The following is a 12,589-nucleotide window of genomic DNA, read 5'->3' on the forward strand; positions in this document are numbered from 1 at the left end:
GGGCGGCGAGGAGCGGCCGGGGCGGGCGGGCTCGGACATGGGGCGGGGGGGGTCCCGCAGCGCCTTTTATCCCCCCGCGGCCGCCTGCCCTCCCCCCGCGCCTCCCTCCCTCCCTCCCTCCCGCCCGCTGCCGCTCCTGCCTTTTGTTCTCCCCCTCGTCGGGTTACAGCCGTGCGGGCCGAGGGGATGCGGCCCGTCGGTACCGCGGGCGGAGCCGCCCGGGAACGGGGCCGCCCCGCCGCCCCCCGGCCCTCCCGGGCTTCACGCCCCGGTGGGAGGGAGGGAGTGAGGCGCCGGGAGCCGCGGCCGGACGGCGCGGGGCCGCCGGGGGCTTCAGTCCCGGCTGGGGGGGGAGAGAGGAGGAGGAGAACGAGGAAGAAGAGAAGGAGGAGGTGCGGGGCTGTGTATTGCTGCCCCCGGGCTGACGATGCTGCTTTGCCTCCGGCCGTCTACATCTACAGTGAGGCAGCACCTGGCTGCAAGTTGCACACACGCTGCAAGTGCTTCCTTCCAGACCCGGAGCTGGTTTCTGCTCTCACTGGGCTGGTGTTCGAAGTTGGGACTGCTCTGCGGGGCGTGCTTGGGAGGGGGTTTGAAAAGTGCTGCTGAAATCCCACAAGTGTTCACCATTCTCCACTCCGTGCGTGCTTTGTGGGGCCACAAAAGTTCTTGGAGCTGCCTCAAAGCAGGTTAGAAGAAATGAGTCAGATGCTTTGCTGTCATCTGTGACAGTTCAGAAAAGGGCTGATGCCTGGGTCAAGGGGAGCAAGTGGGTGGGCAGTGAAGGTGTTTTCCAGTTCCCCTCCAGAGGACAAAAACCATCCTCTGCACACCTGGACGTTTCAGTGCCCCACAGGGAAGACCTGATCTCTGGATTTAATGCAGGAAATGTGCCTGCATCACTGCTTTGCATTTGTGGGGCTCTATGGCAGCACTGTGTGCGCCTGGCCCTTCACTTACCACCCACAGGAGGGCTTTCCCTGGGCAGGATGCTGAGGAAGGGAAAGGAAGGGTCCCCTGTTTTGGGGATGCCAAAGCCTCCATCCGCTCAGCCTGGAGATGGAGGCAGGCAGTGCACAGCTCTGGTTTCTTGGTTCCTGTGGGGAAGAGTCTCTGCACTGTGTCAGCATCCCTTCAGCAGAGTTTAACTGCAAATTGGTTCAAGAAATGTATGCAAATAAGGAGACTTTGATCTCCAGCTGCCTGTGTTGGTGCATGGGGAGTGGTTAAAGCTTCCTAACTTCCCAGTCTGTAGGACTGTTTTATTTGTCTGTGATGAATTGTTCATGTTCTATTTTATGGAAACCATATTTAGGATGTAAATACTGAGTATGATAAGCAGAGAAGAGTGAGGCTGGTGGTGGCCTTGCTTGGACAGCACTGTAATGCTGAGCAAAGGAAGGTGAGGCAGAAAAGCAAAAGCCCACCTAGCACTGTGTGTCAGGCAGTCAAGAGCGATGTCCTGACCTGACCCTGCACAGATCTAATATGTAGAGCTGTAGAGCTCCACACCTGGTCACAGCTCGGGCCCCACCTGGCTCCCACTGCGAGCACTGGGGTTGGCAGGAGCTGTCCCTTGTTGGAGTGGTGTTCTACAGGTATCCCAGAGGCCACACCTGTGGGTGCAGCCAGAGGGAAGAAGCAGGGAAACATGCTTGCAGGGCTCAGGCTGCATGCTGTGGAGTGTACGCTCCGCTGCTCTGGGACACACAGAAGTTCTTACTTTCTTGCCTTGCTCTGAGTCAGACAGCTGGGTTCAGGCAAGGAAGGCTTTCCTGCCTTTGTTTCGCTTTTCTTTAGTGTCTTTCATTTGAATGGCTGGTGTCTCTGGGAGCTCAGGGCCTTCAGCCCATGCCAGGGGAGGCTGTTGGTGCCCTGGGGAAGCAGGGAGAGGCGTGGGAGCAGCCCGCGAGGCAGCGACAGGCAGCTTGGCTCTTCTTAAAAAAGGAGACTTGGGAAGGGGGTGTTCTGGGAAACACAGGCCTTACAGAGATGGGACCGTGCGTGAGAACAGCCGGTTCCTGCCAAGACACTGAGCACAAAAGAAAGTGCATGGTGTGTTTGGGATTCCAAGCATTTTCCAGCAGAGCAGGGACATGTTCAGCAGCAGGAAGATGGCCCACTGAGTGGGTTGTGAGCTTGTGTGCTCACCTTCTGCTGACAGCTGTACGTGCAGCCAGCACAACCCTTTTCTGCTAACACTACTCTGCTAGGAGCTCTCGCAGTCACTGTCTGCCTGTACAGCCCTCATCCTTACATCAGTGTGCAGCTTGCTTGTACAGAGGATTCTGGCAGAGGAGCACAGGGCTTCCAACCCAACCCTGGAGCACCAACACGCTGACACCTCTCAAAGCAAGTGCAGCCAGCTTGCTTTCCTGCAGCTTCTGCTGGGCTGGAGCAACCTTTGGGGATCAGGGAGCTCATGTGGCTGCAGGAGGTCCATAGGATCCTTCATGACTGGAAGGTCCCACCGGTGCATGGATTTTCTTGCTCGACAGCTGCCTCAGTGCCTGCTGGTCTGTGAGCTGAGGCTGGGCCGCATACTTTGTTCCTTGGTGCCTGAGTTGTGATGGGGCTCAAACCAGGAGCTGTTGGCCATTTAGAGCTGACAACAGGGATGAGAATGGCGGAGATGCTTGTGAGGCAGAGGTCATCTGTGTCATGTATATGATGAGTTCTGTGGCCTCAGAAACAGACAGTGAGCATGGGGGATTCCCTGCCCTTTTGCTTGCAGCGAGCCTCCCCCGCTCACTTTTTCCAGCTCTCTGGATAATCCTTGTTTAGCTGGATTTGGGGAACATTTTGCAAGGCCATGGTGCCAGAGCATCTTGTTCCTTTGGTGCTAATCATGACATGAGCCTTGCAAGGAACCACCAGCCAGTGCTAACAGTGTGCAAGATGAAGAAAACAGCAGTTCTGATTTCTCACTGTTGTGAATAGCAAATAGCATAACTTTCGGTCAGTGTGACATTTCAGTGGGAAGCGAGACGCTGCTGTGGCACTTTGGACTGAGAGCAGGAGAGAGAAGAGGTCTCTGAGAGAAGGGGAAGGGGGAGGTGAGAGAGAAACTGAATTTAAATGGATTAGGCCTGTCTGTCCAAAGTCCTTTTGTTTCCTGCCACTTCCCTGGTGTGACTTTCGCAGCTGTGTGCTGTGGGGCTGAGGGCCTGGCCTCAGGATCCCTGCAAAGTCAGCAGGAGCACTGCACTTCTGGGGCACTGCTGTGAGCAGCTGGAGGAGGGTCCTGAAGCCAGTGCCCAGGACAGAGTAACCCTTTTGGTTCCTCTGATGTCTTTCCTGTTCCCTCGGTAGGTGATGGCCTCGTGAATTGTCTCCATCACCACTGCTCCATGGGTAATAAATGGGAAAGCATCACCATCAGGCAAGTCACTGCTCTCACCCTCTCATTTTCAGAGGTTCTCTTTTGCTTTTAGCCCTGGCATCATGTTTTTCCCTGGGCAGCCAAAGTGGATGTTTGTGCAGGTGCTGGTAGGAGCAAACAGGGCTGGGGGGCATATGTGGTGAACTGCCCTTGGAAACGCCAGGGCTGGGGAGGATTTCCCTCTTGGACAGTCCTTGAGTTACCAGGTGCTGCTTCTCAACTGGCAGCGCAGCACAGAAGTGTGGGGAGGGAGCAGTAGGAGGCCTTGGAATCAGAAGTAGAAAAGTAAAGTAACATCTAGAGTAATATGTGAACATTTCTGTTGGTTGGTGAGGCGCTTGGCTTCAAAGCTCTTCATAATTTTTAATGAGGTGACTTGAATTGTGCAAGTTGTCCTGAATCCAAACCATGCCTCTTGAGAGTTCCAAAATAAAGTGGCTTTAATTTTTTTTCCCCCAGATTTCTCTTTAACCAGGCTAATACAACAGCCTTGGTATGAATTTCTAGAAAGGTTTGGTTAGGCCAGAAAGTCATACGTGGGCCACTGCTACTTATTCTGCGTTTTGTGACTGACTTTCATTCAAACTTCATCGACTTTAACTCTGAGTTAAGGCCACAGTCCCACTGCAACTGGCATCCAGCTCTGGGATTTGCCCCCAGCGAGCAGCTCTCTGCTCCATCGTGGTTTTGTGGGCTCCAGGCCATGGTGTTTGTTGTTAATCAGCTCCTGGTCTGTGCCAGGAGCAGAGTGCACACAAACAGCACGGGGCTACAGTGAGAAGCACTGCCCGCAAGATAAGCCGGGCAAGGAAAACATATCCATCTTTATGTCTCTTGGCCAGAGATGGAGTTTCATCTGCTGGTGTTTTCCTGGCAGAGGCTCAGTGCGTAACACAATTCACCTCAGAAGCCAGACGCCTGGGAGCCAGCTCCCATTTCTGGTGAGAGATGTTAGCCCTGGCTAGCAACAAGGGCAAGCATGATGAGGAGCTGGTGGTCGTGGCATGCGCTGTATAGGAGAAGGACCTGGCCGAGCCCCTGTGGCAGCACAGATCTGCCTGCATGCACAGTTGTGTTCATCCCTGAACAGAAGGGCAATCCCCACACCCTGGGATCAGCCCACTGCCCTGGTGTAGAGCTCTAAGCCCACAGTGTGGACACAGCAGAAACAAGTGGTCCTCGGGAGGCAGTGAGCCAGAGCAGGAGCACGGAGCAGTTGGCTGCAGCCTGTGGCTCGGTGTCTGATAAGGAGGTTGCTAGTGCTGTCTTGCAGCATGTTAAATCTGCCAGTTTTTCTGCAATGAAATGTCCCCCCACCCTTGCCTCTCTCTGATCCCCTCCAAAGCGGAGCTGAGATTGGAATGTCTCCTGGGATACGATTCCCTCTAGCCTAAGGGGGATTGCATTAATAAAATGCAATATGAGATGTGAAGGCACTGGGGGAGGGAGGCAGCCAGGACTGCTGGGACAAGGCTGTTAGGAACATGCTGTGGGTCTGCTGGAAATGTCCCATCCTGTCCTTCCTCGCTTCCCCTGTCCCCTGCACTGAGCTGTGGAATGCAGGGTGTGGGTTGAGGAGTTCTTCATGCTCAGGGCAGCCAAACTCCTGGTCCCCCTTCTCACTCGCTCCTCCGCAAACAGCACTGAACCAGCAGGTACCTCTCCCCCAGCACCTCTTTCCCACACAGCCTCCCTGCCACTGAGACCCTCCTACCCCTCCATATCACTCAGGCATCTTTTCAGCCTGTGCTCTTGCCTGCAGTAAGCCGAAGCCAGACAAAAAGCATGCAGTGTTCCAATGGAGGAGCACGTGAATGTCCTCTGCCTTGAGCTCAGCATTTCAGCAGAAGTAACCACAAACCAGTGCAGAACCAGAGTTCCCTGTGCATTTGCAGGGGCTATTAGCCTTCCATGTGGAGGGAAGACACCATCAACTGCTTCTACAGAGGACAGAAAAGAAAGGCAAAGATATTTCCAGCTGAGAACAGATGTTGGGAGCTGCTCGGTTGGACAGAGTCAGTAGGGCAGAGGAGAACAATGGGGTGATTGAAATCCATGAGATATTTTGAAGAGCTGAAACAAAGGACCCTGAATCACAGGTGGTTGTGAACTGCTTGCAGAGAAGTTGCACCATTGCTCAGGGTCTTTCAGGCTGCCATATAGGCATTATATCCTTGCTTGGGAACATGGGGGATCTGGGGGAGGTAGCCTGTAAACGTAATATTCTAGTTCAAAGCAGTAGCTGTTCATGAGTTGGTGCTAACAGCCTCCTTAAAGGTCACAGATGCCTCTGCCTGAGACACAGCCCCCACCCTCACTTCCATATTCACTTGTGTGTTGTTTTGCTCAGACTCCTCTGAGCCATAAGCCCCGAGCAGCCATGTAAGCAGCTCTCTGCTTGGGAAAACTGCTGGGACCAGCTCTCTGGAGATGTCTGCTGTGTCTGCAGCACAGAGGAGGGAAGTGAGACCAACCAGGGAGCAGAACAGAGGGAAGTGGCCTCTGGGCAGACATTTGGATGAGAAGGAAATGCCAAGCCCCATTGATGGGACATCTCAGGTAAAACACGGAGCCCTATAAAGCTGAGAGCTTGCTCCAGGGCTGCACAGCAGTGGTCTCCCCTGTGAGGGTGTGTGAGCTTGCTGCTTTAGACTCTGTGAAGCAGCCTGGCAGATCCCATCAGGATAAAGGGCAGCACACTGCAGCCTTATTACTCAGCTCCTTTAACTACACACGAATCAAATGTGTTGTGACTATTTTGTTGTGTGCTTGTGGGTTCTCTGCTGCGTTGAAGGAAACAAAACAGGGCTCAGGTTTACCATTTTGCCTTGTATTAGCAGTAAATTCACATTGCTCACACTGTTGTCCTCATTATCTGAGTGTATGCTGGAGATGTTTTGGAAGAAGTCATTTCACTAGGACTAACTGATGATTTTTGGGACACACAAGCCCTTATTTGACTGGGTTCAATACATGTCTCCTCTTTCCACATTGAGAGATGAGGGGAATTCCTGCTACAAGGTAAGGTGTTCACCACTCAGCAGTCCATTTTCCCCCAGGGAAAATGAATCTGGTTTCCATGCTTGGTATCTTTCTCCACAGGCAGCTCACAGTGGCATTAAGTGGGACAGGTAAATGCAGAAATGGACTTAGACCTCTAAGAATCTGTGGATGTGGCTGAGAGAAGCCTCTTTTGATGGGGAAAGGCTCTCCAAAAAATGGGGATCAGAACAATCTTGCTAGGGGTCAGATGTGCTCCAGCAGCCAGGCCCTGGGGTTCAAGTGGGAAACTCTTGTGACATTAGGAAGAGCCTTAATACCAAAACGGGACATACACGAATGAGTTAAAATCATTTAGTTGCTTTGTGAAATTTATTGAAAACTACTCTGTTCATCTTTTGAAACTTCACAGCTGTTGAGATTGCCCTCAGGGCAAACCACATCCAAGAAATGGCATGTAGATCTTGGGAGCACAAGACTTGAAAGATGAAACTGTGCTCTGTAGTGCTGCCTTTGCTTCCCGTGTAGCCACATCCAGCCATGTGCTGCTCCTCCAGCTGGACACTTCACTTCTTAAGTCCTCCCTTTCCCATCTCTGATGAGAAAACATCAGCTGTAGAGTTGCAGTGTGTGTCTCTCTGACATCACTGCTTCGTGGTCCTTTGGAGGAACCAGCAGTGAGTACTGCAGAAATGTGCCCATTTACTCATGAAAAATCTGTGAATTACTTTTAGTGGCGGCAGCTTTTCTGGTTTTGTTTTGTTGGTTGCAAGTTCTGCTTGCAGAAAACTTTGCAGGATAAAAGAGCGGTGCTCTGTATGGACTTGGAAGACTGAACTCAACCACTCAGCACAAGCAAAATTAGGGCCAGCCAGGGCTCAAAAACACAAACAGGACATGAGAAACTGCAATATGTACTCAGTCATAAGTGATTCATGGAGTAATTTTGAGTAACAAACACATTGGTAAGGACTGGAGGTTCTGTTGCTTTTTTTTGGGATCATCCACGAACACAAACATTGGCTAATTCATCAGACGCTTTCTGTTTCTTTGAATAGTTTGCCCAGATCCCCCAGCAGCCGTCCTGTGCCGCTCGCTGTTAACCCAGATAACGTGAACGCAGGTACACCCACAGCGCTGCCCAGATCTGCCCATGCACGCAGTAATTGGGGCACTCCAAGCACAAACCTGTAGCTGGGTGGCTCCGCAGGCATCTCCAGGTGGCGATCTGCTCACTGCGACGTGGGGCAGGGATGGAAGGGCTGCGTGCAGTGCCTGGGTAATTGGGAGCTGCGGGTGGCGCTGAGCCCCTCAGCAGGATTGCAGCCTGGCAGGGAGAGCGGCTGGCTGTCCCCTGGCGGGGGGAAGGAGATGTGTGATGGAGGCAGAGGTTGCATTCCTTACCTGTGAAATAACCCCTTGAAATCAAATGCTCGGGGAATTCCGAGGTCTCTGCAGCAACATTTCGGCGGTGACAGTGTGAGGATTTAAGTGAGGCAGGCTCTGCAAAGGGAGATTATTATCTGCTTTTAGACCAAGAGAGCAGTTGGAAAAATGGAGCCACTTTTTACGAACCTCGTCTTACTGATCCTGCTGCCAACTGGAGGGGACACACAGCCCAGTGCTGAGTTACTCAGAAAGAATTGGTTTGGGATAAATCGTTCCAGAACTATTCAGAAATTAACTGCTGTCTTTCAGATTTATGTGTCTCCTCATCCAAAATGAACTTTAAGTGTAGGCAAGCCCTAACACTTGAATTATTATGTAAGGAGGAATCTTACGGAACAGAAGGGAAAGAGGCAGATGCAAGGCTATGAAACAAGATCACATTTGGACTGAAAAGTAGAGGCAGTAGGAAGTTTGGTCTCTGTTGGGGAGATGGCCTGCTGCAGACAGAGCCATGCTGCACACACCGGGCTCTGCGTGGGGCAATGCAGTGCAGCGCAGTGCAGCCGGCTGCCACAGCAGGAGCACACAGAGCTGGTAGTGCTGCTGTCTGTGGGCTGTGCACACTGAGCTGGTAGTGCTGCTGTCTGTGGGCTGTGCACACTGAGCTGGTAGTGCTGCTGTCTGTGGGCTGTGCACACTGAGCCGTCTCAGACAGCCACACTAAATTACCTCATTAGCACCGCGGCGGTAGCCGGGCTCCTCGGCGCATACCTTCCTCCCACAGCACAGAACAACTTTGTGTCTAATTAACCAAATCAAAGGGTCCTGGAGACACAGCTTACAGAGATGCCCTCAGCTTGAAGGCCAGACGCCTCCAGCGAGCTGCTGTGTGTGTGGTGGGACCAACAAGCCTTGATTTCCTATGGCTGGATGTCTTGCATTCCCGACGCCCCCACAGTCCCCTCATCCCCCAGCACAAGCCCTTTCTTCTCAGGTCTTCAGGACCTCTGTCCCCCCTCAGCAGCAGGCACAGGGCTGCAGGATGAAGGAGCCTCCTTGGGAAATGGGGCTGGGGGTGGATAGATGCAGTGCTGCCTTGCAGTGCCTTTTCGGTTACATTTTGCCAGTTTGCCAGCTGTCTGCCCCTCTCTGCTGTTTATCAGTGGGAGAAAGACAGGGAAATGCTGAATGCAAAACGCTGCTGCTCTCACAGGGATGAGACGTGTTGTGCTCTGCTTGGAGCACAGCACTGCTGCCAGGGCAAGAGGTTTTCCCAACGCTATGGGAGGAAGGATTTTGGGGTGCTGTCTGCACAGAAGAGGAGACAAAAGTCGTTTTCAGGCAAAATCCACTTGCTATGGATTGAAATGTGGGAGCTGCGTCCCTCCCCCTGCATGCCCTGTCTGCCCTGCTCCTGCAGCGCAGGGGTGGCTTGCGTTACAAACACTTCTCTCTTCCCCTCATGCTGGAAACTTGATTCTACAAAAACACTTTCAGAGCAGCTAATTACCAACCCTGCAGTTGCTGGGCTCTCTAATTCCTGCTGGTCAGTGAACCAGCCCAAAGAGCTGCTTTTTCTAAGTTGCTGAATGTATGAACGCAGCCCTGGAGCCATAACACAGCTGAGGTTTTTTTTTTCCCTGGACAACTTCCGGATCAATGTCAATTTTGGGAATTTCTTTCACTCACAGGGCAGAAGGAGCATCCAAAGATACAGCAGGGAACCAGGCCTGGGAGCAGCCACGGACTTACAAGATACAGGAGCCCAGCTGGGCTGCCAGACAGGGTGTGATTACCAGCAAATCGGTTTGAAGGTAAAGCTGGCACCTGCCAGCCCGTCTGTCTGCGATTTGAGGGCTCACTTTGGGTGTCTGGGTGTGTGCTCCCACCTCCCAGCAATGTCCACGCCTTCAGAGGTTTCCTTGATCTGCTGGTTTGTATCCAGAGGGCTGCTGTGAAGATTGTTGTGCTGGTCAGTGGCTGAGACCACATCACTCCTCCCCGCTCTCCTCCCCGGCTCCCTTTCTCTCTGCCCCATTTGCAGACCGCTCCTCTCCCTTTCCGAGCCCTTCATTATCCACCTCCCCTCCGCCCACCGCCTCTCATGCAGCACAGCCCGGCTCCGTTGCCCATTCCCAACAAGCCTCTTCATGCTCTGCTCCTGCAAGGCCAAACCCGGTCAGAGCAAATGGAGCTGTGGTCAATGACTCTGAGGAGGCAGATGCCATCACACAACTTTATCCTCCTCTGCTGCATGCCCTCCCGTTAGCACAGAAGGCTTGGCTGCAGCTCATGGGCCTTTCCCACAGGGGCAGCTGAAGCACGTCGAGGGCTGAGCAGTGAGGCCGTGCAGCAGGGACGGGTTGTGCCGGCCGGGGGAACGAGCACAGGGCCGACCCCGCGCTGAGGCCAGGCCGACGGCAGCGCCTGCAGCTCCCGCCCTGTCCGCCAGGGGGCGCCGCGGCGCCCGAGCCCGAGAGCAGCAGCGCCTCCTGGCGGTCCGGACGGGTGCAGCAGGCGCCGGCGCTGCTCGGGGAGGACGGCTTCGGGCGGCGGCAGTGAGCATGCGCAGGGAGTCACGTGGGAGCGGGGGCCATTCTTAATGCGGCGTGCGTGGTCGCCTGGGCAGACGGTTGCGGGGATGGCGCGGGGCGGCAGGAGCAGCAGATCGCGGCCCGCGGCGCCGCCGGCACCCGCCAGGTACGGGCTGGGACGGGAGGGGCTCGCCGGCGTCCGCCGCGGCTCTCTGACTCTGCTCTCTTCCGCAGCGCGGCCCCAGCGGCCCCGGTGCCGGCGGCGCAGCCGGCACAGCCCGGGCTGATGGCGCAGATGGCGAGCACGGCGGCGGGAGTGGCCGTGGGCTCCGCCGTGGGGCACGTCGTGGGCAGCGCCCTCACCGGAGCCTTCAGCGGCTCCTCCGAACCGCCCAGAGCGGCGGTGCCCGCGCAGGTAGGAGCCGGGCCGGCGGGCGGGGTGACCTTGTGCCGCCATTGTGCCGGGCCGCGCCGCTGCGGGACGGCCTGAGAGCACGGAGCTGCGGCTCACCGCACCGCGTCGCGCCCCGCCCGCAGGAGCCCCGGCAGCAGCCCGCTGTGCAGCCGCAGTCCCCGTACGGGCCGTGCCACTACGAGATGAAGCAGTTCCTGGAGTGCGCTACCAACCAGCGGGACCTGACCTTGTGCGAGGGCTTCAGCGAGGCCCTGAAGCAGTGCAAGTACAGCAACGGTGAGTGCGTGCTGCCCCTGTGGGGGCTGCTGTCAGGATAGCGGCTGACAGGGCGTGAAGGCTGCTGAGCAGCCTGCTGTGTGACCTTGTGTTTGGCAGTGCTTCTGCCCCTGTGAGCGCCCTTCCTGTGCCCTGGAATGCTGAGGGGAGGTGGGGAAGGCAGGGAATTGCCCTCACTACCCCTGGAGGGGAGGAACTGAAGGGGGGGGGGGGTCACACAGCTGTGGTTAAATTCCAGGTGCTCTCCTCTTGCTGCTCTGAGAACCATGCTGCTGTTAGCATACAGCTGCCTAATTCCTGCTATGTTTGTTACTAGCAGATTTCAGTGATTGTGTCTCAGCTTAGGCTGATCTACTTACGTGGGAGAGCATTTGCTAATTGCTGCTGCTGACCTTGTGCTTTCTCCCCTGTAGGTGTTTCTTCTCTCCTGTGAAGAATCTGCTCCCCTATAGGAAGAAAAGGAGCTGGTGTAGAGCCGTGTTGCCTGCAGGGAGTGAAGGAAGGATGGACAGGTGCTGAGCTGAGGGAACGGGCTGGGAGAGGAGCCCTCTAGTGGTCCTTCACTTCTGGACTAGTAGGGAAGGAAAAGAACAGTTGAGACTGTGGAAATTAGTGTTCTATTTATCATGGAGAAATAAAGAAGCTTATTTGGAAGTACTACCTGTGCATGTTCCTTATTTAACACGAAGGCTGAAATCAGGCTAGCTAAATATTACCCCTGTTATCTGCTTGCAGGGCAAGGCACGTATTTGCATAACTTCTGCAGACAGGAGCTGCAGCCCAGCTGGAACTGTACCTGTGTGACTTGGCGAAAGTAGAGGGCACAACTGAGATGGGGTTGGCAGTGCTGCAGAAAGAGCAGGGGCTGGTAATAGGAATGTCCTGCAGTGCTTTAGAAGTGTTCTGTTTGCACTGATAACCTCTTCCTGAAGAGCTGTTCTGACGAGCTAGGAAGGTGTGACTGTCTGGGGTGTGACTGGGATGTGTTTGGCTGATCTTGCTTAGTGTGTTATGCAATGTTTTCAAGGTCATTAGCATCGAGTGGAGTTCAGGGCTGCTTTCTATTTACAGTTGTGGCAGCAGAACAAGTCTCGTTATTACTGCCTGCATGCTGTCTTTGGGAGATTCTGGTTCTTATCTTGGATAACTCCGTATTCCTTATTACACAGCAGTGAAAGCGTAACACTTTGAAATACTTGACCCTTGAGTTTTCATGTCAGAATCAATCTGTAAACTGCTGAACACTGAGCAAGTTCTGGGCTTTGCTGGAGCTGTGAAGAAGTCCAGATGGAGATGCTTTAAGTTGGCAGTAGTGTTTGAAGGTGCTGGCCCTTTCAAATGTCAGAACCCAGATGCTTGGTAGTAGACTGTGTCCTGAGCTGCCCCTATCCTCACCCCGTGGTGCCTCGTGCTTTTTTGAGAGACAGCCATCCTCAGTTCTGCACGGCAGCTCTGGCTGCTGCTGCTTGCTGCCTGAGTTCACTTGTTAGAGCCAGGACAGCCATGGAGCTGTGCAGAGGGCTGTGATGTGGAGCAGGGCTGTCCCATGGGTGGTGTGTGAGGGGAGCCATGCCTGCACCATCAGTTCCCATG

General features: G+C 54.4%; 1 protein-coding gene across 1 annotated transcript; it reads left to right on the top strand.

Annotated features, from left to right (window-relative positions):
* Nucleotides 1-10,397: 10,397 nt before the first annotated feature.
* On the top strand, nt 10,398-11,653 carry CHCHD10 (coiled-coil-helix-coiled-coil-helix domain containing 10). The gene is made up of 4 exons (XM_031592374.2): nt 10,398-10,471; nt 10,540-10,720; nt 10,843-10,996; nt 11,410-11,653. The coding sequence occupies exons 1-4, from the start codon at nt 10,413-10,415 to the stop codon at nt 11,427-11,429; spliced, it is 414 nt and encodes a 137-aa protein (XP_031448234.2). The 5' UTR covers nt 10,398-10,412; the 3' UTR covers nt 11,430-11,653.
* Nucleotides 11,654-12,589: the final 936 nt, after the last annotated feature.

The sequence above is a fragment of the Phasianus colchicus genome, chromosome 18 (assembly GCF_987193195.1).
Source record: "Phasianus colchicus chromosome 18, bPhaCol1.hap1.1, whole genome shotgun sequence".
In the NCBI taxonomy this organism is placed as follows: Eukaryota; Metazoa; Chordata; class Aves; order Galliformes; family Phasianidae; genus Phasianus; species Phasianus colchicus.